Genomic DNA, 26727 nt, shown 5'->3' on the forward strand with positions numbered 1-26727 from the left:
CTGCCATTTAATGGGCTCGCGCCTTTGCAAACTGGGTGAGCTTATCGGGGTTGGGTTCTGTGCCTGGCGCTCAGGGCCGTGCGCACAGGGCTCCCAAGGCGGGGATCCCAGGCTCATTGCACACGCCTGGCGAGGGTACACCAGCCCCGCTCACTGGCCTGGCCAGAACAGGGCGGCCCCAGGCTTTTCACTAAGGCGACACCACCTGCATTTTTGCAACTATTCAGAGGCAAAAGTATTTCTGGAGCAGTGGTGCACCTAAAATCAGCCTGGCGGCCTCCTCCCCCCCTGCCTTTTCCTCCTTGCATGGGACAGCGACCTTCTGCCCTGGCGTGACAGCCGCAAGCCCTCCAGTGCAGCGGGGCGGTGTGGCGGGAGCCTGCCCCACCCTCGCGCTGCAACAGCAGCCCCTGTGGGGCTGGGTCCAGCGCCCAACCGCAACCTGGCAGGTTTGGGGCAGCTGTGACGCAGAGCAAGCATGGCTGCGACTCTGCGAGCAGGACAGCCCAGCCCCTTGGGGCAGCACCTACGTGCTCTGGGCAAGCCCCCCCCGGTCAGATGCTGTGACGCTGGCTGGGCGGTGTGGGCGCCTGTGTGGGCGAGGCCACGCACGCAGAGCCGCCTGGGCTGGGCGTGCCCGCTTGTGTCCCGTGTGCAGGGCCAGCAGAGGGAGTGAGCAGGCTGGAGTGGCCGTAAACGTGGCCGCGCTATTGCTGCAGCATCAATCGTGTGGCCGCGACAGCTGAATGGGCTTTCACGCCCGCTCCAAGATAAATGATATTTATTCGAGGCTAATATGTTCCACCGTGGGGCCTAATGAGCGACTTTTGAACTGACGCCTCCTGCAGCGGCTCAGGGTGCGCTGAGCACCTAGCGCTAAACGCTGCAAAGGAAACAGCCAGGGAGAGGCTGCTGTACAACAGCGGCTCGGGCCGTTTCTGCGTTTACACACCGGGTGGGCCCCGGAAAAGCTCCTGGATGCTTGAGGTGCCCATCCTGTTCCCAGGCCCCTCCCTCTAGCCTGTGCGTCCAAGTCACTTGGGCACCTTTGCCCATCCCCGCAGCTGTGTCTTGCGTTAGCTGTAACTGCGCCGGCTGTGCGCCGAGCCCCTGCAGCCAGGGACGTAACCGCACGCCTGACGCTGGGCAGCCTGCTCCCGGCAGCCCTTGCCAGCGCCCCTGCCCGCAGGCCCCTGACTCAGCTGCAGGCTGCACCCGCCCTGCCCGGCGCCTGTCTCTCCCCGTGAAGGGCCCTGACACAGGCGGCGAGCAGGGGTGTGAGCCTGCCCGCAGGCCCCGCTGAGTCCATGGGGCAGAGATCAGGGCTGGGCTCATGAGGAAAGATGACGGCAACGCCCTGGGTCAAACTTCACATAACTGAACTAATAAATAAAAGTACCAGGGTGACGCCAGCCCTGCAGTGCTGGCAGGAGCCCGGCGCTGGGGCCGTCGCCATGGCGGTGCCAGCTTCCTTCTGGCTGCTGCCCCCACTCCGTGTGTGTGGCTCACCCTCAGCATCGTCACTGTGCCTGAGGCCACCCTGCCGCCCACACTAGCCCCAGGCTGGCAGCATCTCGGCGCAGCCCCTGCAGGCACCACTTGGCGCCCTTGCTCAGCAGGGGGTGCACCGGGTTATGCCTTATCCCCCCTTCCCATCAGGCGGCCCAGCCGCCTACACTCTGCAGCCCTCCCGCCGCGCCTCCCTGAAATAACCGCCCAGATGCAGACGGGGCAGGGACCTTTATTTCATCACTGCTCATGGCACAGCAGAGTCTGTAACACCACCACCCCAGGACATGCTGGAGCACGGCTCCCCCACCCCGCGTGGAGCAGGGGACGCTGGCTGGTGAGAGAGGCAGAGCCCCCGGTCCCATTCGCAGCCCTGCTCTGTGCTTCACAGCGGCGCTGGCAGCGCTGGGCTCAGGGCTGCTCCCGGCCCGTCGCAGCCAGGGAGGGGACAGGCTCCTGTAGCCCCGCTCTCGGACTGTGCGTCACACTCCACCTCCCCGGAGCAGCTCCTCCCCGCCCGGGTGCTGCTCTGGGGGTCTCTGGCTCCGAGCAGCCAGGGTGCAGGCCGGTGCCTAGGTGGGCTGGGCACAGGGCCGCTGCCAGGCGCTGCAGGAGGCCGGGGCCTCAGCCGCTGTGGGTTCCCAAGCTGAGCACCGAGAAGGCCGCCCGATGCTTCCTCAGCAGCAGGCGGATCTTCTCGTCGTCCGAGTCGGGGTCCAGGGGCTTGTTGTACTCGTCATCCTCGCTCTGCGAGGCGGCCCGCTCCCCGGCGCGCTGCGAGGACGAGGAGGGCTCCCGGGCGCTCTTCTTCCGCCACTTGGTCCGCCGGTTCTGGAACCACACCTGGCAGGGGATGCGGAGTGGGTTAGAGCAGGGTGCAGCCCCCGCAGCCCAGAGAGCAGGGTCCTGCCCCACCCCACTGCTGCCTGCGCAGCACCGCTGCGGCCGGAGGGTAACCAGGCCCCTCAGCACCAGGGCACTGGTGCCCCCACAACGACAGGCTGCCTGGGGCCCAGACCATTACCAGGCATGGCGCCGAGCGGCCCTGCGGGGCAGGTGCACTCACCTTCACCTGCGACTCCGTCATGCCGAGGGAATAGGCCAGGCGTGCCCGCTCGGGCCCGGCCAGGTACTTGGTCTGCTCAAAGGTTTTCTCCAGCGCAAAGATCTGGTGGCCAGTGAAGGTGGGGCGCGTGTGCTTCTTCTTGTGGATGCTGTCGGCCGGGTGAGCGGGGGCTGGCAGAGGGAGGGCAGCGGTCAGGGGGGAGGCCCAGGGCTCAGCAGGCAGCTGGACAGCCTGGCACCTGCTCCGAGAACAGCCCTGCCCACATTGAGCCCTAAGGGAGCCAAGTGGGAGAGGCACCTGCTGCCCCCCCAAACGGGCAACACCAGCTGCCCCCCGAGGGGCATGTGCCCAGCGAGCTTGTCGACCCCCCGAGGAGGCCATTCCCTGCCCCCCCCAGCAAGACGTGGCTCCCTGGGGTGATGGTCAGAAACCCCCTCGGGGGTGATAGTAACACCCCTCTGGGCTGGGACCCCCCCCCAAGCTGGACACTCCCCATGGTCTCTCCGGGTGACATCAAGTCCCCCCTCCCCCGACCTCGCTGGCAGCCCCTCCCGCTGGGACAGGGCGCCCCCCCACATGCAGGCCACTGGGGACCAGGGGGAGGGGGGGGTGGTAGTTCTGGGACAGAGGCTGCAGGGCCAGGCTTTCTGGTGCGCCCACATGCTGGGTGTCTGTTGGGGGCTGAGCCCCACCCCAAGGACATCTCAGCCAGCCTGTGCCCAGCCCCCCCTCGCCTATCAGGCAAGGCACCCCGGGGGGGGGCTGCCCCCAGCTCAGGGGGACTGGGGCTCAGCCCCTCTCCCTGGGCGGTGCAGCGCTGGTGCTGGGGGAAGCGGGGACGTGATTTCTGCCCTGCCCGCGTATGGCTCTAACCTCCCCCCCGCGGCTGCATAATGGTGACTTGGGCCCTGGTAGGAGTGGCTCAGGAGATCAGTCGTGCCGCCACCTCGCCAGCCTTCCCCGTACCCGCCATGTCGCACCCACAGGCAGTCGCCAGCGTCTGCACGCAGCTAGCTCTGCCACTGCTGGGGGCATGGCCAGGCTGCAGGTGTGGCAGGGGGCAGCAGCCTGGCTTGGACGCTGGTCCCTGGTAAGCTGCAGTCTCTGACCACCACTGGGGACTGAGGGGGGCAGATCTGGGACAGAGGCTGCAGGGTTTCCGGCGCGCCCCCACGCTGGCTGCCTCCCCCGCCAGTGCGTCGCTGAGCCCAGTACTTACTGCTGCCGCAGGGTCGGCCGCCGTGCCAGTCCTGGCTGGTGTCTGCCCAGCAGCTCCTGCCCCGCGGGGGGTACTCGCTCCCGGCCTTGGCGAAGCTCCCCACCTGCGGCCCGTAGTAGACGGGCTGGGCGCCCAGTCCGTTAAAGCTGCCCACGGGCGGGTAGGCGGTGAGCAGGGCGCCGGCTGGCGCGGCCAGCGGCCTGCTCAGGATGTCGGTGATGCCGTGCGGCGTGCCGGCGGCCAGCTGGGCGCTGAGGGCTGGTGGGCTGAGCTTGTAGAAGGAGTTCTGCACCGAGTACTGGCACATGGAGGCCTTCGGCTCCGGGAAGGGGGCCAGCGAGGGGCTGTTGAGCAGGAAGGGCCCCTGCAGGCTGGAGTCCATGGCGCCGCGTCCCACCAGCCGCGTCCGGCGACTGCACCAGGCCAGCCCCTAGCGCCCCAGCACGGTGCCGGGGACTAGCAAAGCCATCCCAGGCAGCCTGGCCTCGAGAGACGGGGCTGCTCCCGCTGGCCACAAGCCCGTCCTTGCCTATGGCACAGCCCAGGCAGCGGGCACCGAGGGGGCCACGCGCCCCACGCAGCCTCCTGGCAGTGCCGCGCCAGGCGCTGTCCAGGGCTGGGGCTGGCGCCCATGCAGGGCTGGCCTGGGCTGGCCTGGCTGACCCCGTGCCCCAGAGCAGCTGCACCCAGGTCCCTGCCCCAGAAGTTTAACTTCAGGAGAGGCAACATTTCTCTGATAAAGATGCGGCCTATTAGAATACTGGGCCCCGATTGGCTGCGGGGCTGGGCCCGCCGCTGCCATTGGCTAGCTGGCAGGCCCGGCCCCGGATTGGCTCGGCCCAGACAAATTGCACTTTGAAAGGCCGGCCGTGCAGGAAAACCAGCGGCGGGCGCCCAGCGCCGGGTCAGCGGCTCCCTGCGGCAGCGCCGCGCACCTGAGCCGGGCCGGGCCGGCACAGCACAGCACAGCGCGGGACACCCCTGCAGGTGTGTGTGTGCGTGCGTGCGTGTGTGCGCGGGGGGTGCGGGGCCTTCATCTCGGCCTACCTGGGCCAGAGGGTGCAGCCGTGCCTGTGCACTGCGGGTGTGAGTGCCCGTGAGTGTGTACACCTGCCTCCCACGCCCTCGGCTGGGGTGCAGTACTGGCATGGCTGGTGTGCACCCGCGGGGGGCTGCGTGTGCTAGAAGGCGTGCGAGAGCTGTTGTGTGTCTGTGTTGTGTATGGGATGGGCCGGGGGGGCTGTTGTGTGTCTGTGCTTGTATGGGTGGGGGGGGGGCTGTTGTGTGTCTGTGCTGTGTATGGGATGGGCAGGGGGGCGGGGGGGGGGGGCTGTTGTGTGTCTGTGTTGTGTATGGGATGGGCGGGGGGGGGGCTGTTGTGTGTCTGTGTTGTGTATGGGATGGGCAGGGGGGGGGGGGGGGGGGCTGTTGTGTGTCTGTGTTGTGTATGGGATGGGTGGGGGGGGCTGTTGTGTGTCTGTGTTGTGTATGGGATGGGCGGGGGGGGGGCTGTTGTGTGTCTGTGTTGTGTATGGGATGGGCGGGGGGGGCTGTTGTGTGTCTGTGTTGTGTATGGGATGGGCGGGGGGGGGCTGTTGTGTGTCTGTGCTGTGCATTCGTCCTCTCTACTCGCTTTACGAGCAGTGGGTCCCCCCGCCACAGCGTCCCAGTACACACATGCACAAAGCTGCACCCCCCCTGCACCCACCCACAATTCACAAACAGAGCTGACCCAATGGGGGGAGCTATGTCCCACCCCCCTCCCCGGAGCCCCTGCTGTTCAAGCTAGCAGGACTGGCTGCTGTTGTCTCCGGCTGGGTGTTTATGCCGTATTCCCCTCCAGCACGGCGAGCCTCCTGCCTCACCTGTGCCCAGCGCCTGCCGCGGCTGGGTCCCACCTGCCAGGGCAAAGTGCTGGCTGGGCCAGCAGCCCCGAGTCTTTGCCCCCGGGACACTTTTCTCAGGGCAGCTCTCCCTCTCTGTCTCTAGCTGTGGTGAGCAGGGAAGGCAGCAGTGTGCATGCAGGGCAGGACACGGCCCCAGACGCCTGATCTGCAGCTCTGTCACCCTCCCACCCCCGTAGCCAGGGTGCTGGAGCGCCCAGGGAGGGCTCCGCTGCCTGCCCAGGGCAGTTGGGGGTGCCCAGGACGCCCCGACCCCACGCCAAGAAGCGGAGACGGGGCCCAGCTGGTGGTGGTTTCTTTATTAAGTTGTAGTCTGGTAGCTGGTGTACAGGGAGGCTGGGCTATACATCAGGGGCTAAGATGGGGACAGGGAGAGCCAAAAGGCTCATTGTCATAACAGTAAAAAAAGGAAATAAAAGTAATTTTAAAACTTCTAAAAAGCGTCTAGTGCACAGACTGCAGCATTCCCGCGGCTCCCTGGCAAGCGCCTCCCTACCAGCTCCCACTAGCAATCAGAGCGCGAAGCGCAGCACCCGCGGTGCCTGGCTGCGGGCGGGCGGCAGTGCGTAACATTCCCTACGGAGTATAAGGCCGAAGCATGGGACCCACGCTAGACTCTACGGAGACGCTGCCAGAGTCAGGGGCATCAGCCATTCTAGGGCGGTGGTTTACGGAGGGGGGGGGGGGTGTGGGTGGACGGTCCGTGCCCGACGTGGGTTTCAGTGGTGCTGCTTTTTGCAGCTTTTCTCCCAGACGCAGCCCCAGCCAGGGCCTGCTGGGCTCAGCCAGCTGCCGGTCCCTGGACACGGTGGTGGGCTTGGCGTTTGTGTCACCGCCAGGAAACACAACAGCCCTTTGGAGATGGGGGAGAGCAGGAATGTCTGCCTGGCCGGGATCCCTGCACACATGCCGTGCTGCACCCTGGGGGACGTGCCAGCTAGCACCCCCTCCTGCAGACAGCGCTCCTGGGGTCACGCCTCACGACAGCTTCCATCCACTAAGGGCCTTGAAATAGCCCAGGAAGCTTGGCCCACCCCTGGCCTGCTGCCAGGCCCCAGAGATTGGCACCAACAGCTGAGCCAAGGGGCCAGCCAGGGGCAGAGCTCAGCTGTCCCACGTCAAGCCGCAGGGGCTGAGATTCCAGCTCCAAGGGCGACACGGTGCCGGCCTGCAGCAGCACGCCGTGTGGTGCAGACGCAGTGCGCCAGCCTGGGAGAGCTGCTCTGACGCGCCTCCTCAGCCCAGCGCACTGGGGCTGACCTGGAAAGGTTGGGGAAGGGGGGCTGTGCTAATGTTGACCTTTCAGAGCGGCCGAGGGACCCCGGGGAGCCGCCCACGCTGAGCGGTGATTGTGCTGGGCTGAGGCAAGTGCTGTCCCAGCTTCTCCCACCCCACTTGGCCCCTGCTCGTCACCTGCCCGTCCAGCCCTAGGGCTTGGTGTGAGATCCTCAGCTCTGTAACCCCTGTGGACAGGGGCTGGCACAGGGGCACCAGCCTCCTGCCCGGCCCTGGCTGGGGGGCAGGAAAAGAACAAAGCCAAGGAGCGTAAAAGTGCCAGGACGGCTCTGTCGCCCTTTGACTCCCCCAGTGTCCCAGCTGCACTCGCTAGAGCTCCTCCCTCCCGGGCTGAGGCCCGGCCCTGGCCGGCGGCCGGCAGAGAGATGCTGGCGCACACGGCGGAGGGCCCCAGGGGTTTGCATAGTATTTATTTGTTCATATACACAAGGCTGATTCCTGTACATTTACACTTTGAACACAAGCGATGCGCTGGCCCCTCCCGAGCTCACACTGGGAGAAACGGGCAGGGTAGCCAAGAGCCAATCCCACCCCCCTGCCCTTGCCAGGCGCGGGGGGCGCTCCCCCAGAGCTGCGGTCCTGCCCTCCCCTGCCGCACCTGAAGGCGCTGACAGCCCCCCCTCCAGATGCGCCCTGGAAGGGGATGCAGCAGCAAAACCCAGCAAAGAGACAACATGAGGGATAGGCGGGTGCTGGCCCCCCCCCACCCAGGCAGCTCTTCATAGCTGCAGCCTCCCCTCTGCAGTCAGGGTGCGCACAGCAGAGTCGCGTCCATGCCAGTCCAGCTCACTCCTTCCCCGTGAGGACGAGCTGCCCAGGGACAACGCAGCCCTGGGGCACTGCTGCTTCCTGGGTCCCTCACCTGTAGTAAGAAGGGCGGCTCATGCGTCTGCAGTCAGTCAGGCATGCGAATAGGACGGGAAGGAAGTCTCTGACAGAAATCATGCCATTAGCCTATAAAAACGTGCACAGCCGGTCCCGCTCCCGCCGCCTGTCCGCGCTCCTGGGGCTGGCAGCACGTGGCTTGAGTTCAGTGGTTTGGTGTTGAGGTGAGATCCTGAAGGACAGAGAAGACAGCGCATGGGTTACACACAGTGCCCGGAGCAGCCCAGAGCTGGGGGCGCGACCCGGCGCTCCACCTACAGGCACGGCCACGGGGCCAGAGGCAGCAGCTCAGAGGAGCAGGGACAAAGGAGGGGTGGCTAGACAAGCAGAAGCCCTGGTGCTTCCTCACGGGGCAAGAGAGGAGGGTGCTGGAGTCACAGCTGGGAAGAGCAGGATCAGCTACTGGCGCGAAGGGAGCAGGTCCAGCCCTCTGCAGAGGCAGCTGGCAGGGCAGGCGTGGGGAGCGGGGGTTACTGCCCTGTGGTGGTCCACGGGCAGGGTGGGATGGGGAGTGCACTGGGGTGAAGGATGCACAGTTTCACTGTTATTTGCAGCTCTGCCAGGCGGGGGAGCGCACGGTGTCTGGGGGGCTCAGCGCACAGACGGCTGGGACTGCAGTAAGAACAAAGGTGGCATTACCTCGACAGGGGCCATGGGGGGGGTCACTGCTTCCCCCTTTTCAGGCTGGCTCGTTTCACTATGTAAGCCCCCATCCTGCCCCCGATCAGCTCCGCCTCGGGGCTGTGTCCTTGCACCGCCTCCTGCAGAGAGCAGCAGAGACAGGAAAGCAGCAGGCGTCACAGGCAGCACAAGGAGGAGGACAGTCAGCTGTAAGCAGAAGGCTGCGGGCAGGGGGAAGTGTGCCCCTCGCAGCCCGAGCTGAGGCAGAAGAGAGCAGGAGACGGAGGTGGCCAGGGAGCCCTGCGTGGCCAGGCGCTCGGCTGTGCTCCCAGAGCTGCGGGGGCTGGCTCCGTACCTTGGCGCCCAGACTGTCCTGATGCAGGATGGCGTATTTCATAAAGTGATCCGCCTCAGCTTCCAGCTCCTGGGGCTCCTGTAGAGAGCCCTGCAGAATCACCTCCTCCTGCGCCCGCCCGTCCTCCTCCTCCTCCTCCTCCTCCCTCGCGCTGATCCGCCGCACCACCTTCCGGATGATCTGCGGAGAGCAGGCACTGGAGCCCTCTGCCACATGCCAGGCTGGGCCCCACACCCCACGGGGACATGGCCCTGGTCACCGCTGTCACTGAGACAGGGCTGAGGGAGGGGCATGGCTAGGACAGCCCCGAATACCCAGAAAAGGAAGGAAGCAGCCTGGGGGCAGGACCAGGGCTTCCCTCCTCCGGCCCCACTCACCTTCTTGGTGACCATGTTGCCTTGCTCATCTGTGAATTGCTCCTCGGTCACCTGCTCGCCCGGAATATCCCGAACCTGATTGCCCTGCAGCGCCAGAGGGGAGAGCAGAGCGAGGCCGTGAGAGCGAGGGCTGGGAGCCAGCGCCCCACGGCGACCCCCTGGTGTTCCTGCCAGGCACCAACTGCAAAAGCACCAGCCCCTGCATGAATGGCAACAAATCCGCCCCCGCCCCCCTCGCCAACCCGCCTCACCCCCCGCGCTGCCTGCCAGCCCCCCTCACTTCGAAGCAGCCGTTGCGGGAAGCGCAGGGGCCCAGGCTGTACATGCAGGAGCGCCAGGCTCAGAGCTGGAGCGGGAGGCACTGATCCAGGCTGGCTCTGCACAGGACTCCTGCGGCCAGCGACAGCCGCCCAGGCAGGGCAGCGCACGCCCCGCTGTGGCTCCTGCTCCCTGCCCAGGCTACCTTCACAATGACGCGCCGGCGGACCACCCTGGTGGAGACGGATTCCTCGTCGTCCGTCAGCCCCTCGCTCTCGCCCAGCTCCTTGTCCAGCTCGTGGTGGACGTGCTTGAGCAGGAAGCGCACGGAGCCCTTGACGATGTGCATGACATTCTGGCAGCTGACCAGGAAGAAGCCCAGCAGCACCAGGGTGATCAGCAGCTGGGTCAGGAAGGCCAACATGGTGCCTGTGCGACGGCCGCCTAGACCGCGGCCATGGCGCCAGCCTGAGGCAGGGAGCGCCCGAAGAGCAGCCTGCCTCTGGCTCAGCCGCCCCCGCTCTGTGCACAGCCGGGGCAGGCTGCTGTAACTGGAGCCGCTGCATACCAGCTGCTGCACCACTCCCGGGGCGCGCAGGGGTTGTCCTCTGCGCTCCGAGCTCTGTCAAAGTCACCTGGCCTCAGACTGATCCCGCGGCCCCCGCGGCGCCGCCACAGGCAGGGCAGGAGGGCAACAGGGGAAGTGTGAGAGCTGGGCTGCTCCTCTCAGACCACGCAGCCCAGCAGTGACTCCAGCCAGGGGGCACCCAGCCCCCTGTCACCACAGGGCTTGTCCCCTCCGCGGGGCTCCTGGGAAATCCTGAGAGAGCCTGCTGCGCCGTGTGCCCCCCTGGCACTGGCACAATTCCCACAGCCCCAGGCCTTCCCCTCAGCCAGCCCTATTTCTGGAGGCTCCACGCCGGGTGCTGGCAGAGCCGTGGGAGGCCAGGAGCCCAGGGAGCTGCCCAATTAGGAAGCGTGCGGGATGGCTGTCTGGATCATAAATGGAGAGCAGAGGCGCACACGTTACATAAAACCAGCTGGGCTATTCTGGTCCCCTGCCCCACAGGAGCTGGGGGGAGGCTGGCAGGGGACAGCACCCGGAGCCAGGCAGAGCAGTGGGAGGCACTTGCCCAGGAGTCTGTGCCAAAGCCTGGTTTATCCTGCTGAGGGACCTCAGCTGCACAGCCCAGCCGGCAGGGCTCCGGCTCCACGGCCTCTGCTCCGGCAGCGAGGCTCCTGTGCCGGGCTCTCCCGCCAGGCAGCGTGGCCCTCGCTCCTGCACGGCTCTGCGCGCCAGCCCGCACGCTCCAGCCCCGTACCTTCGTTGGCCTGAAGAAGCTGCTGTCCGCTTCCTCCAGCCACGTGCTGAAGCCCAGGCTCCTCGTGTGCTGGGGCGGCCAGTCGCTCTCCTCGGGGGAGTCGATCCGCAGATGCTCGGCCAGGGACCCCACGACCTGCTCGTGACCCTGGCCCCTCACCAGGAGGGCTGGGCCAGCGTCTGTGTGCAGCAGACGCGGGCTTCCGGGGACCACCTCCTGCCAGGAGCCCTCAGGCAGGTCCTGCAGGCCGGAGCCCTCCGCATTCCAGTCCCGCGCCCTGGGCAGCAGAGACAGAGACGCCGTCAGTTGCTGCCCGCGTGTGGCACCAGCCTCGCTCCACACACGCCCACTCCCCTGCGCGCCGAGCCCCGTGCGCTGGCCTTTCCCCTCGGCGCCCCCTTTGTAACGTGGGTTCCTAGCTTCCACCCCGCCCAGGGAGCAGCTGATTGCCCTGCGGAATCGCCCTGGCCTGGCCTGGCCGCAGGCTGATGTCACCAGAGGCGGGTGAGGAAGGGCAAGGAGCCAGCCTTGGGGCCAGCCCGCCAGGCCCCTCGTGCTACACGGGGTCAGCGATCCCCCCGGCACTATGGCGAGGAGTGGCAGGGACTAGCACAGCACCTCCCCGTGCAGCCGAGCTCCCTGCGAACGAGCGCACCCGAGCCTAACTCTGGGAGGCCCCCAAACCCCTGGCCTGGCACCCCAGGGTGCTGAGAGACTTCCCCAAAGCTGCGGGCAGCTCCCGGGCCGGCCCAGCGCGCTCGGGGCTCTTTGGGGCAGCGTGCTCAGACAGGGGAGCATTACCTGCCCTTGCTCCTCTCGACCACCTGCCTCACGGTCGGCGACTCCGTGATCCGGGCCTGCACCCTCTGCTGGCCTGAAAGAAAGGAGACTTCATCCTCCGAGCCCTGCTCCCCGGCCAGCCCAGCCTGGCGCTCGCAGCCTGCCACCTTCGCCTCCGACCTCGCACCTTCCTCCTGCTCAAGCAGGTCGATGAGGCCATTCATGGCATCTGAATCCACTGTGTCGTCCTCAGCCAGGTCCAGGGAACCCAAGTGGTCCGGGCCGGGCGTGTCGTCCAGCAGCGGCCCCGGGTAGCGGCCTTCGCTCATGGCGTCTGAGTCCTCGGCCTTGCTGCACTCCAGGGAGGAGTCTTCGGCCGTCACCAGCGAGGGGGTCAGCCCCGAGGACCAGATCTGCAGGTCGGACAGCTCCAGCAGGGCGTCCTGCTCGGTGGCAGCCATGGGAATGGCGTCCATGCTGGCCACCTCGTTCCAGTACTGGTCTGCACGCAGCGGGGACGGCAGCGTGTACTGCAGGGAGGCAGGCGAGAGAAGCTCGTCCTGCAGCGAGGCGTAACCTGCAGGGCAGACAGAGGCGACAGCTCCAGCCGCTGTGTCTGTGTCGTGCACAGACGAAGGAGCAGGCCCCGCCACCCCCAGCCCCTGGGGCAGCGCTGCGCTCAGGCCCAGGGCCCAAACGCTGCATGGCGGCGCAGGGGGGAGCTGCTCAGGGGAGTCCAAGTCAGAGCAGCGCCCGGAGCAGCTGCTCAGGGAAGGGCCAGGGCCGCTACTCCAAAGCCCTGCCATGCTCACCTAATAATGGCTTTGCGCCTGCTCTGCCCGTGCCCCCCAGCCCCTGCTATCCCCCCCCAGGTCCTGGCACGCTGCGCTTGGGTGCATGGAGCAGCCTGAGAGGCAGAGGTGGGACCCTGCAGGATCAGTCACAGGCAGTGCTAGAATGCCCTGCACATCACGCTCCCCTCCGAGACCGTGGCCCTGTCGCAGGCTGTTCATTCCCTGCTCTCCCGTGACAGGGACCCCGCCACTGGTTGAACAAGAGACAGCAGCACGGCTCTCACCAGCGCTGGCCAGGACGTGTCTGGGGTGTAGCCTGCTGTGCACAGCCGGACCAGACCTCCAGAGACACCAGGGCAGGACAGGGTCGCTCCCTACAGACTGGCCACTCTGCACAGCTCAGGCACTGGGGCTGCCCCAGGCTCCCCTGAGCCCCAGCCCCTCTGCACTGGTGTCAGCCCCTGGAGAACGGGCAACCACTTCCTGAGCCCGCAAGCCCCCTGCACTTCTGCTGCCCACCAAACCCCGGGCTCTCGGAGCTGGTGCTGCCAGGTGAACTCCCTTCTGAGGTCTGCAAAGAGCTGTGCTGGCAGCTCGCTGCTGACAGACAGAGCCGGGTCTCTCGCAGCTGTTCCAGGGCCTCCTGGCGGGGGCACGACTGAGACCCATTTGGTCATTAACCATTCGGTGCCAGGGGCTCAGTGAGTTAACGAGGGCCCTGGCACAGCACGGGCTGTACTGGTGGGCCCACAGGCTGAGCCAGCAGCCCCTGGGGCTCCTCGCAGGGAGGGTGGCTTTGCTCGGACACTGGTCCCTTTCCCACCACTGCAGGCTGCAGCCAGGCGGCTGGGGCTCTGCGTGGAGGGAGGGCCGTGTGGGAGACAGCCCTGCGCACTGCTGGGGGGCCCAGGCAGACACACACAGCCGTGAGGCAGGGGGCAGCCCCTTGGTGCCATGCACTGGCCGGAGCAGGACGGCAGCTCGGCTCGTATAGGGCTCAGCTGAGGTGGAGACAGTGGAGACAGGCGGTGGAGGAGGAGGAGAGAAGAGGTGGTCAGGATGAGGTCAGAGGAGAGAGGTGGCAGGATGTGATGACAGCCCTGGATGGCACGTATGAGAGAACACAGAACAAGGGGAGACGGGGGAGCATTCAGCATGCAGAGGTCATGACCATGCCCCGGTGCAAGGCACGGGCCCAAAGGGACGCCCCCGGCACCCAGCCTCACACCCCTGCCTGGGGCCCGAAGGATACTGCGCCCTGACACCCCACCGCGCCCGGTCACCCCAGGCTTCCTGCTGCGTACGTGGCTGCCCAGCACAGGCTCAGCACTGGCTACAAGAGAACAGCTGCGTGAGCACAGGCCAGGGGCACGTCCACGGCAACCCTGCTATTGTGAGCCGTGCTGGTGCGGGTCGCACGCACACCTGGACCGCAGCACAGAGCCTGGCCCTCGTAATGGCTACCGTGAGCTGGGCAGCCAGCCAGGCTCAGATTCCTGCCCCAGGCCCCACAGGCCTCCCTGCCTTTACTTCAGTGGGAGCTGCGCGTTCCTGTCCACGGCGGCGCAGGGCAGGGCCGCTGATCTCAGCGATGAGCCCGTCTCTGCTGCCCTGCCCTGGGCCAACGTTACGCTCACTCTGGCAAGGGGCTAACGGCTCAGGGTTCCCGGGGGGTCACAGCTGAGTGTCAGGGACTCACCATTCATCTGGGAGGGCCCCAGGGAGTAGTCCTTGTCCGCGTAATGCTGGTCGCCCTTCAGGCTGCGGCTCTGCTGGCCCAAGCCCTCCAGCATGTTGACGATTTCACCGCGGTCGATGCTCCTCAGGGCCGCGCACAGACTCTCCACTGTCAGGGCGGAGGAGCTGGTGTCAGCAGAAGGCAGCAGAGGCCAATTCCTGCCAGGCAGATCTGCCCCTGCTGTCCCCAGGCTCTAGAAAGGACCCAGGCCCCAGCCACACCCTGAAACTGCACAGCGCCCACGCCTGGGACCAGACACGCATGCACAGCCGTGACCCAGCATAGCCCGGCGTGTGGGGAGTTACGCATGGCGGCGGCCGCACAGCTCGTCACAGGCCAGGCAAACTGCCCCAGCCTCAGCTGGGAGGAAAGACTGGCAAGCCTACAGGAGGCCCCGCTTCCCCCGGCCCCGCCCGCGAGCCCCGTTGCGTGGGACCTGGCAGATACCCACTCTTGGCATTCTGGCCCTCACGGCTGACCCACAGGTTGAGCAGGGCCACACTCTGCTCCAGCAGGGAGTTGGGGTTCTCCACCCGGATCCTGTTGATCTCGTCCACCCCAAACATCAGCTCCCGGGCCAGTTCTGTAGGAAACACAGCACAGCGTGCGTTCGGCAGAGAGCAGGGCAGCCGCTGGATCGCCAGCGCCTTGGGCTCAGCTGCCTCGGCTCCAGACATTCTGCTCAAGTAGCCGTGGGGATGCCATGCAGATCCAGACACCCCTCCAGAGACCACGCTGACAGCCCGCTCGCTCCACAGATCCCTGGAAAGGTGGGGGGGGGAGGCCCAAAGGGTCTAGCTCAGCATCTCCGGAAGGGAAAGAGACCCACTGGGCTCAGGCCGGCTGCCTGCAGCTGGGCCACAGACTCCTCCGGCCAGGAAGAAGCTGGAAACAACAGTTCCTGAGCCTCCTGGTAGATGAGGCTATTTAACCAGCGCTGACATGACCAGGAACACGCCCCGCCACCTGCCGCAGCTTCATGCTGCGCGCCCAGGAGCCCAGCCCCACATGCTGATGCTGGGGTGCGCACAGAAGCCGGGGGCTGCCCAAGCCTGGTGGGGTGGGATGGCTCAGCCGCCAACTGCTCCACGTCCCCAGGCGCAGTCCCACAAACGCACTGCTGCCATCCGTCCAGACGCTGACTCCCCTGTCCAGGTCAGCGTGAGCCCCCCGCTGCATTGCACTGCACCGCCCGCAGCAAGGCGCAACATGCTCAAAGCCTGCCCCCAGAGAGCGCCACGCACAGACTCACCAGCCCAGCTGAGGCCCAGGTGCTCCGAGATAACAGCCATCTTCACATCAGCCTTTTCCATGCTGCTCGGAGAGCCTAGGGGAGACACGCATGTCACAGCTGTGTCTGCCCTGGCTCGCAGCCTGGGCACGGTCACAGGCAGGGCGGAGGTGCAGGGGACCTGGCTAGAACCCAGGGAAAAGGGGAGCTGCAAATACTGCATTCCCCTGGGAGTGGGGTAGGGCGAGGTCAGCTTAGCCACTGGGCCCGGCCCCTCTCTGGTCTCTCCCCCTAAGCAGCAGTGGGCCGGGGAGCCAGGCGGGGGGTGCACAGGTGGGGGCGTGGATAACTATCGGGGGAGCCAGGCTGGGGTGGATAGGCATGGCAGGCTGCATACCCAGAGTGGTCTCGCTGAGGATGCTGTATCTCTCTCGCAGAGCCAGCGGTGTCAGAGTCCTCCTTTGCTCCTCACTGCCACTCCCCTGGAAAAGAAGCTGCCATGGGTCACCTGCTGCCCCACGGGACAGGAAGCCATCCAGCCCCTCAGCCTGGTAGCTCCCTGGCGGGACTGGGCCGGGCCCAGGACATTCAGTGACTCTGGCTGGCTGGGCAAATGTCCCGTTTATGTGCAGCTCCTGCTCCTTTTGCCAGTCAGTTCTGCCCCGTCCCTGCCAACGGGCCGGCAGAGGATCACCAGGCCCTGCCCCCCGATCCTGCAGGAGGTGCCAATCCCGAAAAGCTGCAATGGGAGCTCTGGGAGTGAGCTGGCTCTGGGCAGCCCCTCTAACGGCCCGGCTCATCCCAGCGGGGCCATGGCGCCCGTGGGAGAACATCTGAGCCGGCCCTGGCTGTCTCTGACAGTGACACATTGAAGCCATGCCGCGGTAGAGCAGCAGCAGACCCAGGGCAGGTGCGTCCCCCGGGGCTCAGCTGTCCCCAGCTGGCGTGCCACAATGCATGGCGGGTGCGGGCTGGGGCACTGCAGCGCCACAAGGGCTGGGTTTGCGGGAGGCCAGGGTTCCCTGCCTGGAGGCTCAGGAACGCTGCACAGGCCCCAGGCCCCCGGCCCAGCGCTCACTGACCTTGGTGCACGGCGGCATGGTGACGTTCAGGTGGCACAGGACGTGCTGCGAGTCCTCGTACTTCATGGCCTTGCGCAGGAACGAGAGCGAGCCCCCTGCCTCCCTGCAGCTGTCTCGCACCTAGACGCAGGAAGACAGGTGGGCAGGGCAGGGCAGAGCAGAGACGGGCCGTACCGCGCCCCAGCCGCAGCCGCAGCCCCAGCCCCAGCCCCGCCGCACAGAGCCCAGCTGCTGTTACCTTGACGGGGATGGCAAGCCGGTTCTCCTGGAAGGAATGGAAGTGGAAGCTGCGCTGCTGCGTGGCCTTCTTGACAGGCACCAGGTTCCCCGAGAGCTCAACGTGCAGAGGCGTCCCCTCCAGCACCTGGGGAGAGTGGCGAGGGCTCAGGCTGCTTCCCCCTTCCCCGCCTAGAGGGGTCTGAGGCCTCAGAGCTCAGGCAAAGCTGGGCAAAGGTGCAGAGACTCGTCCCCGACGTCCCTAAGCCAGGGAGCAGGCGGGACCCAGAGCCCCAAGCCCCAGCACCGTGCAGGGACGTGCACAGGCCAGGCCTTGCTGTGCCCTGAGGCGTGTATCCAGGCGGGAGGGGGCTGGAACACCGACCCGAGGCGGGAGAGGGCGGGGGGGCTACCTCGATGTCCCTGCTGCGGGCCACCTCGTGGAAGTTCTCGTGCTGCTCCAGCGTCTTATCCACCTTGTCGTCAGTCATGCAGTAGCAGCGCAGCCGCCCCTCCCGGGCATCGTTCATCTTGGCGAACACCACGAACTTGGCCATGTAGGGCACAGCCGTCAGCTCCTTGTACAGTGTGCTGGCAAAATGGACAGCTTCGGCCGTGCGCGGGCAGTCTGCCAGCCAGAACCTGCCGGGCACAAGCCCTGAGCTTGTCACTCCAGCCCCGCCGGCCACACCTCGAGCCAGGCTCGCCCATGCCAGGCCTCCCCAGCGGAGCGCCACCGGCCTCCCTGACTGCCAATACCCACGTTCAGATCAGAGATTTCAGCTCTTCCGGCCGTCCCGGCGACAGGACAGGCAGAAGGGCTCCACGGAATATAAAACGGGAAAACCCAACAAGAGCAGCAGCTCCAAAGCGATCCCGAGCGCGAGTGCGGCCTCACACCCTGCTCAGACACCCACCCTGCTCGCAGCTGCCTTTGGCTGGGCGCCCACTGCGGGGCGTTGCTGTGTTCGTGGGAGACGGGGCAGGCCTGCATGAGCACATATGGTTTGCCAGGCCCTAGGTACGGGATCCTTGTTTAGATGCCATCAACCAGGGCTATGGTGCCGGGGTCCTGGAGTCACACGCTGGGAAATGATGCTGCCTTTCCCTTTGGATAGCAAGGTTGTGGCCCTGTGATCCAGGCTCTGGGCTGGGACTCAGGGGAGCTGGGTTCAGGTCCCCGCCCTGCCACAGCCTCCTCTCTGACCTTGGCGGAGTCACTCAACCATCTGGACCTCAGCCCCTTTCTGAGAGCTGGGGATGATAATCCCCCTGGGTGACAAAACAGGCTGGGTCTCCACTCCCCAGCCAGACAAGGCGCCGTGCGGATGCAGCTCACCTGGCAGACACATTCGTGGTGAAGTTAGCGCACTCGTTCACATAGACCAGCTTTGTGGTCCCCGTGATATCCTCCCACTGCGCTTGGGCGGTGCCTCCTGTAACAACACAACAGAGACTGACGCACGGCCCCGGCCTCCAGCGTCCGTTCCAGGCAAGGCTCTGTCCTCAGGTCCTCTCATCAACCGGGATATGACCCCCAGTGCCTTGCGATCGGCCCTCTACTCTACTGGGATTCTGCCCTCCAGCGTGGGGGGAGAAGGAGCTGGCGGAGCAGGCAGCGTGGAGGGGGAGCCCTAGCGTGTCCACACTGCACTGCCCGAACGAGCTGCGGCGTGGCAGGGCAGGGGTTCTCACCAATGACACTGCAGAGCAGGCGCAGGCTGGTGGTGTCACCCTCCCCGCTGTCCCGGGGATTGTCCTTCCAGGAAGGCGGGAGCGGGATGCGGAGACCAATGGGCCGGTGGAACTTCCTGCGGCGAGGCTCCACGGTGACGATGGGGCTGAAGGTCGCTTGGTTCCCCAGCAGCTTCGTCACCAGCTCATCTGGCACGGGCTGCGCCTGCGGGACAGAACAGGCAGGGCCATCAGGGGCTGCGGGGCGGGCTCCCCTCGCCCCGGGGAGATGACGCAGTCGTGCTGCCCCGCACTGCCTCTCTGCAGCGGGCACCTGCCTTGGCAGAGCCTGCCTAGCTTTTGTCCATCTGTCTGTCCACCCGCAGGGGCAGGGCGAGCTGGTATCTGCAGAGCCAGTTTGCCCAGCCTGCCTAGGCCCTGTCTCTGTCTGTCCTTCGGGGCAGGGAGGCCTGGTACCTGCAGAGCCAGTCTGACTCTCTTGGTGACGGCAGTCTCGGGGAAGGTGGCCTGCACCATGGGAACCAGCGTGCTCTCCAGACACCCCCCTTCGGGGCCAATCAGGTTGAAGTCCTGGCAGACGCGGGACATGACCACGAAGTAGAGAGGGAAATCGGTGCTGATGATGCGGCAAACCCTCTTCTTCTCCAGCTCTCCCAGGCTCTCCAGCTCTGCAACGGCAGCCGCACAGTGAGGAAGCAGGGTCCCAGTCCCACGCTGGCCACCCCCGACCCCACCCCCAGCGGGAGCCCCGCCGTGCCCCACCCTCGCCCGGCACCCTGGTCACCCGCAGCCAGGCAGAGCTGCCCTGCGCCCTCCCTGCAGCCTGTGCCCAGGACTCGCACGCTCACCTTCGTCCATGCCGTTGAGCACCTGGTCCAGGTAACTCTCCCCACAGCGGTTGCGGTGCTCCTTCCAGATGGAGCCGGTCTCGCTGCGCAGCACCACCAGCTCCCTGTCCCTCCGCCCGTACGAGGCGAAGTGCGGGATCTCCACGATCACGGGGCTGCAGGAGAGCACAGCCCGCGAGGGGCCTGAGCACGGCGGCTGAGGTACACCCTGGCCCAGCCGGGGAGCCCCGCGGGGAAAGCGCAGAAGAGGGAGCCAGGCCATCTGTGTTCTGGGACTTGCCCTAGGTCTCTCACACTGATCCTCAGCCTCCCGCTCTGTGCAGTGGGGCCAACGGCACAGACCCTCTACTGGGGTAATGGGATTGGCTGCTTGCAAACGGCTCCACAGGTCGTGCATGCTAGGGCCTGTCCGGGACCCCATACGAAGGCGTATGTGCCTGAGCAGTTCGCCCTGGCCAGCGCTGGGCCAGCCGCCTGCCCTGAGGCTGGAGCTCACACACTCGGCTCACGCACGGCACAGACCAGAAGGTGGGCCTGACCTACAGCTGGAGTACACTGGCCCCGCGCCATTGGCCAGGGCAGTGCCCGGGGCTACGGGGGGCTGTGCCACTGGACCCCAGCAGAGCCAGGCCCTTCTCTGCCAGTGCTGCCCCCAGACTGAAGCCGTGGCCTGGCTGTCACCCTCCCCTGCCCCCCAGGCGGCTGAGACGAGGGCTCTGCGAGCGGAGCCCTGAGGGAGCTGGCTGGGAACAGGCATCTCCCCACCCCACTGCTCACCTCAGGAACTGCGCCCCAGTGGGCCCCAGCGTGATGATCCTGCTGGCCAGACCCTCCTCCTCCGCCAGGGGCGGGGGGGTTGGCAGCTTGTGCGGCTTGACCAGGCGGCAGGTGATGCGGGTGGGCGCCGCACAGGTCCGGGGAGGGATGATGACTCGCAGCCCATTGTGTCGACTGCCCCTCATGGAGCCGCCGCGGGCATCCACCATGAAGCTCACCAGGAACCTGCAAGGACAGACAACTCTGGGTCCCGCGATGCCCACCACGGGCTGGCCCGCGCATGCATTCGAACTGGGCACTCACCCTGTGTGCACGGGGCTGGCCACCGGGCTGATGTTATCCGAGGTCTCTGTCGCGGGACTGCTGGGGATCAGGGAGTCTTCGTCGAACTCCTTGGGTGGCTGAACGAGACCAGGCACAGCTCGTCAGGCACAGCTCGTTTGCCCTTCCCAGCGTGCGACACCCCAGCATCCCAACCCCACGCCAAGCAAGACATCACTCAGGGGTGGGCCAGGGCCGCCAAACGCTGAGGTGAGCCAACGTCTCTCCTCATATGGCCATTAGGGAACGTCAGCCAAGGGCCTGGTACTGGGAGCTGGCGAGGGCTCAGAACCCACACGGGATGATCCGTGACACTGGAAACCTGAGGAACCAGGAGGTCCCTGGCCCAGCGGGATCTTGGACTCCCACAAGCCCTGTGGTGGAACCTCAGCACCCTCTTCTCTCTGCCTCTCGCCACCAGCCAGCCAGAAAGGGCCTGGCCTCAGCACCAGCCCTCCTCTGGGGTCCCTGGGATCCAGCACGCACACAGAGACAGACAGACAGATACACACACAGCAGCCCTGTCTTCCTGGGGCCCCTCAAAGCTGCCTCCAACACCTCCCAGTCTGGGCCCGCCCTGCTCACAGGAGATTGCTAGGGGTGGTGCTCGGGATGGTCCCTGTCCTGCATGGGTGGGAATGGGGACACGAGTGAGGGGGCCAGCCAGGCCCAGGCAGGCTGGGGAAAGCTCCTGCTCGGAGGACAGCTCTGAACCAGACCCCGGAACAGCTGGCGGCCGGCCCTGTGTGAGGGCTGGGACACTCTCTCCCCAGGGCAGCTGAAGGAGCTGGCTCCTCTGCAGCTCCTGTTCCACCCGCCCCAGCTGTTCTCTCGCTATCCAAGGCGGTTTGGGATGGACCAGGCCTGACCACTGCCATGCTGGGCGTCGCCCCCAGTGCAGCCAGCCCGGACTCGTTGGCCCCGGGCGGGGCAGGACCCACCAGCTCAGACTCCTCCGGTTTGATCACCACGGTCTCGGGCGTGACGCAGGGGATCCGCGGGATGGTTGGAAACTCCACCCTGTGCAGGTGACAAGGGAGATGGTCACGAGCCGCCTGTGACAGCAACGCTTGTGTGCAATGATTTCCCCTCTGGGCCCCAGAGCGCCCCCAGGCATGGCGTGTCCCTGAGAGCCGACACTCGCACCAGAGTAGGCCAGTGAGTGACCTGCACTCCCCGCGCCAGCCTGACCCATTGCGTGTGTGGGGAGTGGGCCCTGACACACAGGCAGGGCCGGGGCATCTCCATGCTCCCAGCACCCCCAGCTGGTGCCACTGGCTTAGGAGAGAAGGTTTGTCTCCATTACCCTGGAGACTGCAGCAGGGGTCATGCTCAGGCTGGAAAGGGGCTCGCAGGCTGAGCTGGGCCACAGCCCCACGCCTGCCCCACCACACCAGCTCTATCCCACAGCCCCACGCCTGCCACGGCCACCCCACGGCACCCACCTGCCCTGTCATGCCAGCTCTGCCCTAGAGCACTCCTCCCCACAGCAGCACCTCACTGCCTCACAGCGCCTGCCCCACTGTCCCATCACTGCCCACCCCACCCGGCGCGTGGTGCTTCTTACACTTGATCCAGCTTGGGGACAAACTCCATCTCCTGCTCATCCTGCCCCCCGGGCGCTGGCTTCTCAGGCGTGGCACCAAGCAGCTCTTCCCCTGGAAACAAGACGGCTCAGCCCAACGGGAGCAGAAAGGCCAGGGCAGAGCTCTGGTCCCCTCCCCGTCCCAGGCCTGGGCGGGGCAGAGCTGAGCTGACGGTGCCTCAGCTCCACTCCCAAGCCAGGGCTTGTTCCTTGGCCCGGCTGCCGCTGCCCTGCTCTCGGCCGGCCCGTCTCCAGGGCTCAGGCTGACATGGGCTGTGGCTGATGACAGGGCTACCTAGGCAGCACGCCGGCCTGTGCCGCCACAGCCATCCTTACCCATCCTCCGGCGGGGCTGCCCCAGCACACCGCCGAGGGCTCTGCAGCGGTACGGGCTCTCCTGGGAGGGACCGGTGCCAGCCATTCCCCAGCCGGTGCTCCCCGCTCACCAGTCCAAGTGACCGACCGTGGGGCTGGGGCTTGGCTCACTCTGACGGGATTCCCCCGGGCAACAAGCCAGCCTGTTGGTGTCGGAGAGGCCAGAAGCCCTGCAGCAGGAAGGGAGCCTGGAGACATCCCAGCAGCCAGGCACCCAGCCCACGAGGAGCCCTGCAGCGGGCAGTCCCTGCCGGGCAACGCTGGGCTCCTGTCTCCCACGCACCCCAGGCTCAGACCCTTCTCCCTTCCTCCAGCAAGCACCCCGTGCCCTGTGGGCTTGGCTGGCCCGGGAGCGCCTGGGAGTGAGACAACGCCTGCTCATGCAATCACCACCACAAGGGCACAGACAGATGGGTGGCACAATGGTGTTAGGACCCAGGCCCGGGTTGGCCGCAGCCCAGCAGCGACCCAGGCCGATGGGAAGCCAAGCCAGAGTGGGATGGGTTAGTGCCCACGGCGCGCTAGGGTGAAATGGGGCGGTGAAGCGGGGCCACAGTGACACACACAGTCCGTACCCATGAGAGTGACACGAGCGGTGCCTGCAAAGTAAGAAGAGTCAGAGTTGAGGAGCTGGCAGGAGGGGCGTGCGAGCCACCCGGGACGCTCACTGCGCTGCACGTACCAGGCACGGCTCGCGGGGCTGGCGTACCAGGGCTCCCTGCAGCAGGGAACGTGCTACAGACGGGACCCCAGACGGTGCAGACTGACTGGGGGCAGCGGCGTGTGCTGCCAGCACCCCCCTTCCAGGGCAGCCTCAGTCCGGGGCAGGTCTGCATCCACCACGAGGGCCCCTGGCCTCGGGTGGGGGCGACACCTGCATGTGGCAGGGCTCTTGGGGGTCTCTCCTTGGTGGTCTTGTGGCAAGTATGCAAATCCCTGATACAACGGACCCCACCTGGCAGAGCCACGCCCCAGGGAGACCCCACCCAGCACAGCCCCCCTACTTCCACTGCCATGACGCTGCCTGGCACAGCTCCACCCTCCAGGGACACTGTGCCTGGCAGAGCCCCGGGGGTGCTGGAGTTGGGTCTCCCTGGCCTGCAGGAGCTCTGCTCTCCTGCCCTCACCTTCATCCTCAGACACCTCCAGGATCTCATCCACCGTCTCAGGGAAGCTCATGTGGTGCTTGTCACTGACCAACTGCGAGAAGGAGAGACAGTCAGCCAGGCTGGCGCCTGAATCCCAGAGCCACAGCTGCGCCCACCCAGCCCGGTGCGCTGGGGCAGCCTGGGAGTGAACACAGACCGGCCTTTAGCTCAGCCCGCAATCGCAGACCCAGCAGTCCTGGGTTCAAACCGCTCCACTGACACCACGCCAGGGCAGCACGAGCCTCCAGGCCCCTGTGGCCTGACTGGACAACACAAGGTGGCAGCAGAGTCCACACAGCTGTGGCTGACACACACACACACACACACACACACTCACTCACCCCCAGACCCGCAGGCAGCGGGGCAGGGACTCACCGGGACACCGGTTTCTTCTGTGACTAGTTTTAGCACGTCTGTGACGGAAATGTAGCCAAGCCGCCTCGCGATGGCCAGGGGCGTGGTGCCGTACTGCACAGGGAGACAGGGGCAGGGTTAGCACCCAGCCACGGGCACGCCCCACAGGGCCACACGGGGCAGGATGGCCAGCCCGAAAGCAGCCCAGCGGTTGGTGGCGGGATCCTGGCGCCGGGCTCGGCATGCGAGGGGCGAGGGATGGCCGAGGTGGCCAGCGAGCGAGAGGATGTGTGAGCGAGGGCAGGCAGGGTGTGAGCCGCAAGGCTGGGGAAGCGTGAGTGGCACATCTGAGAGCAGACTTGGACACCATGTGACAGCAGGGCTGGGAATGAGGAGCGCCTATGCTCACGTACTCACCGTGCTGGGCTCATCGGGGGAGGCGCCATGCTTCAGCAGCAGCGTCACAACGTCCGTGTGGCCCTGCTGAGCGGCCTGGTACAGAGGGGTGTATCCCAGCTGCAAAGGGAGACAGAGGGCTGTGACAAAGCAGACATTTTTGTAATGTTTTCATAAACCCGGAGTGTGCCTCAGTTTCCCCACATGCTGCACTGTTCCCTGGTGGGCGGGAAAGGAGCGGGATGAAGGCAGAGGTGGCACAGGCGGCTCCAGGGTTACCCTGACACGCTGGATGGTCCCCGGGCTGCCCCTCCTCCTCTCACACACACACCGCACCCCCCAGCCACAAGCGGGCAGTGCGATGGGCTGCGAGGAGCTGCCTGGACACCCAAGGCGGCTCTGTCAGCCTTACTCTTTGCTGTGGCCCTGCAGACGAAAGCAGCCCCCAGCTCAGGGCGCTAGGTGTGCTCCGCTCCCCCTCAGCCTGCAGCGCCCCAGGCACGGCTCTCCCACAGCAGGGAAGCTGTGCACATGGTGGGTGCAGCTGCCCAGGTGGGCAGGCGCCGCCTGTGGGTGCGGGCGCAAAGGAGGTCGGGGCCTCTCCGTACCTTGCTCTTGGCATTAACGTCTGCCTGGTGCTGCAGCAAACATTTCACCAGCTTGATGTTGCCATAGTGGCTGGCCACGTGCAGCGGGGTGTAGCCCACCTGAGAGGCAGACAAGGGACATGGTCTCACCCGGCTGTCGCACGCCTCCCCGGCTCCAGGGGCACCATCCGCACCCCACAGCGCAGCAGGCACAAAGGGTGCGTGCCACTGCTGGCACCAACCGTGTGCCTCTGGCGGTGCCGGGACAAGAGCTCAGCGCCACGGCAGTGTCCCCGCCCCCGGCTGTGCCAGGCCCCCGCCCTATCAGCGCAGGTGGGGAATAGCGGCCACAGGACCCTGAGAGCTAAGCCGAGAGGGTCAGGAGAAGGGCCTCCCGCTGGCCGGCTTTCAGGAACAGCCCCGCCCCGCCCCGAGCGAGGGAGCTAGAGAACAGGGCTGGTGCCCAGGGCCGGGGCTAAGCACTGACAGCCTGGGCCAGCATGCCTCTTTACCCGGGTCGGCGCGTCCACCGTGACTCCGTGCTTGATGAGAACATCAGCGACTGGCATGTGCCCCTCTTGGGCTACCAGGTGCAGAGGTGTCAGGCCGCTCTGAAAAGAAAGCCAGGTCACATATGGCCAGCAACACCCGCAGCCGGCACGCGGGTCAGGGCGACGGGACGCGACGCGACGCAGAGGCCAGTCACCAACGCGTCACACACACACACGGCCGTGGGCACTGCCGCTCCAGATCAGCACGCCGCTGGAGGTGTCAGAGTCCGAGAGGAGCCCAGAAGAGCTGGCGCACTGGCTCTGGGCGTCGGGGCACAGCAGTTTGAATTTGGCATCCAAATGCAACTGTTCAAATGCAACACGCCCAGTGATGCCTCTAAGCTCCCCCAGGGTCTCCATTCAACACCAGCTGCGCACGGCGGCTGCCCCGTCCCAGGAGGGCGATGGGGAAACGGGCTCCCCACTGTACAAAGGTGACAGGACTTGCCCAGCGCCACCAGGGCAGAGCTGGGGTCAGACCGCAGGGGCCCTGCTCGCCAGCCACTAGACCTTGCTGCCTCCTTCGTGCTTCTCCACCCCTGGAGGGCTCACAGTGCGTCAGGACCTTTGCTACGTGAACTGCTCCCAGCCTGCCCGGCAGGGGCGCGTGTCCCTCACTCAGCGGGGAGGCACCGTGTCTGCTCACCTTGCTGCCCAGGTTCCCGTTGGCCTGTTTGGAGATGAGCAGCCCCACCATGTCTGCGTGCCCCTCTTGGGCGGCCAGGTGCAGAGGAGTCACCCCCTGCATGGACTCGGCGTTCGCAGAGGCTCCATACTGCAGCAGGCTGCTGGCCATCTCCATCTGGTTGTGCTTGGCAGCGATGTGCAGGGGGGTGTAGCCATTCTGCAAGGAGAGAGGACTCACTCACGCGACAGGCGGGGACGCCAGGGATGGGGCAGCCCCGCTAGGCCGTACCCAGGCCAGCCCCAGGCTCCAGAGGACTGCTCCCCTCAGCACACAGACCGGGCCCCGAGGCTTCCCGCACGCCGCTGGGAGACAGTGCCTCACTGAACCCATCTCCCGGACCCCGTGCAGGCGAAACGCCCCTCCCAGGTCCATCCGCTGCTCCCAGTCCTAACCCGGCAGGGATCTCAGAGACCGCCCACCTGCTCCAACGCTGACCGGCAGCAGCCGGCCTGTGCCCAGGAACCTGTGCTCATTGCTCCTGCTTCTTTGTCTCAGCCTTTGGCCAATGTTCCCAGGGGACGGGATGCAGACAGGGCCTGACACGCTCGCTCTCCGGTGCTCTTCCAGCTCCGAGCGTGGCGAGTGCAGAGCCCCTCGCCGAGACAGCCTGTGAGCTGTCGGTGGGGCAGTCAGGCCGGGAGGATGTCGGCGTGCGTGCCAGGCAGCGGGAGAGGCTAGGCTGCTTCTGAACTGACCCGGTAACCGAGGTGGCTGGAGAGGTCTATAGGGCTGAGCTCCTTCCAGGCCCC

At 66.3% G+C, this 26727-nt stretch overlaps 2 protein-coding genes across 16 annotated transcripts in view; both read right to left on the bottom strand.

The window, feature by feature from the left end:
• Positions 1-1581: 1581 nt before the first annotated feature.
• Positions 1582-4489, bottom strand: NKX6-3 (NK6 homeobox 3). The gene is made up of 3 exons (XM_067544774.1): positions 3795-4489; positions 2576-2745; positions 1582-2352 (listed from the first exon to the last, which is right to left on the bottom strand). Exons 1-3 carry the CDS (start codon positions 4174-4176, stop codon positions 2134-2136), a joined length of 771 nt encoding a protein of 256 aa, XP_067400875.1. The 5' UTR covers positions 4177-4489; the 3' UTR covers positions 1582-2133.
• Positions 4490-5977: 1488 nt separating this feature from the next.
• ANK1 (ankyrin 1) overlaps positions 5978-26727 on the bottom strand; it is a 42383-nt gene continuing 21633 nt past the window's right edge. For 3 of the 15 annotated variants that reach the window (XM_067545411.1, XM_067545359.1, XM_067545342.1), the window contains 28 exons: positions 25937-26134; positions 25252-25350; positions 24761-24859; positions 24174-24272; positions 23778-23870; positions 23382-23454; positions 22830-22853; positions 21862-21952; positions 21236-21314; positions 20277-20374; positions 19974-20198; positions 19197-19351; positions 18805-19016; positions 18349-18553; positions 17993-18089; positions 17067-17295; positions 16676-16801; positions 16438-16557; positions 15753-15837; positions 15377-15451; positions 14576-14707; positions 14086-14232; positions 11614-12169; positions 10813-11089; positions 9233-9316; positions 8856-9035; positions 8519-8640; positions 5978-8051 (listed from right to left, as the gene is read on the bottom strand). In XM_067545411.1, coding sequence (XP_067401512.1) covers positions 8542-8640; positions 8856-9035; positions 9233-9316; positions 10813-11089; positions 11614-12169; positions 14086-14232; positions 14576-14707; positions 15377-15451; positions 15753-15837; positions 16438-16557; positions 16676-16801; positions 17067-17295; positions 17993-18089; positions 18349-18553; positions 18805-19016; positions 19197-19351; positions 19974-20198; positions 20277-20374; positions 21236-21314; positions 21862-21952; positions 22830-22853; positions 23382-23454; positions 23778-23870; positions 24174-24272; positions 24761-24859; positions 25252-25350; positions 25937-26134 — 3957 coding nt within the window. In that variant the 3' untranslated portion in view covers positions 5978-8051; positions 8519-8541. Of the gene's footprint in view, positions 8052-8518; positions 8641-8855; positions 9036-9232; positions 9317-9695; positions 9915-10812; positions 11090-11613; positions 12170-14085; positions 14233-14575; positions 14708-15376; positions 15452-15752; positions 15838-16437; positions 16558-16675; positions 16802-17066; positions 17296-17992; positions 18090-18348; positions 18554-18804; positions 19017-19196; positions 19352-19973; positions 20199-20276; positions 20375-21235; positions 21315-21861; positions 21953-22829; positions 22854-23381; positions 23455-23777; positions 23871-24173; positions 24273-24760; positions 24860-25251; positions 25351-25936; positions 26135-26727 lie in introns of those variants that run through there. The other 12 variants (XM_067545402.1, XM_067545377.1, XM_067545386.1 and 9 more) reach the window with 9 other exon arrangements.

The sequence above is a fragment of the Emydura macquarii genome, unplaced genomic scaffold, assembly GCF_026122565.2.
Source record: "Emydura macquarii macquarii isolate MOO-44397 ecotype Brisbane River unplaced genomic scaffold, CSIRO-AGI_Emac_v2 contig_201, whole genome shotgun sequence".
Lineage (NCBI taxonomy): Eukaryota > Metazoa > Chordata > Testudines > Chelidae > Emydura > Emydura macquarii.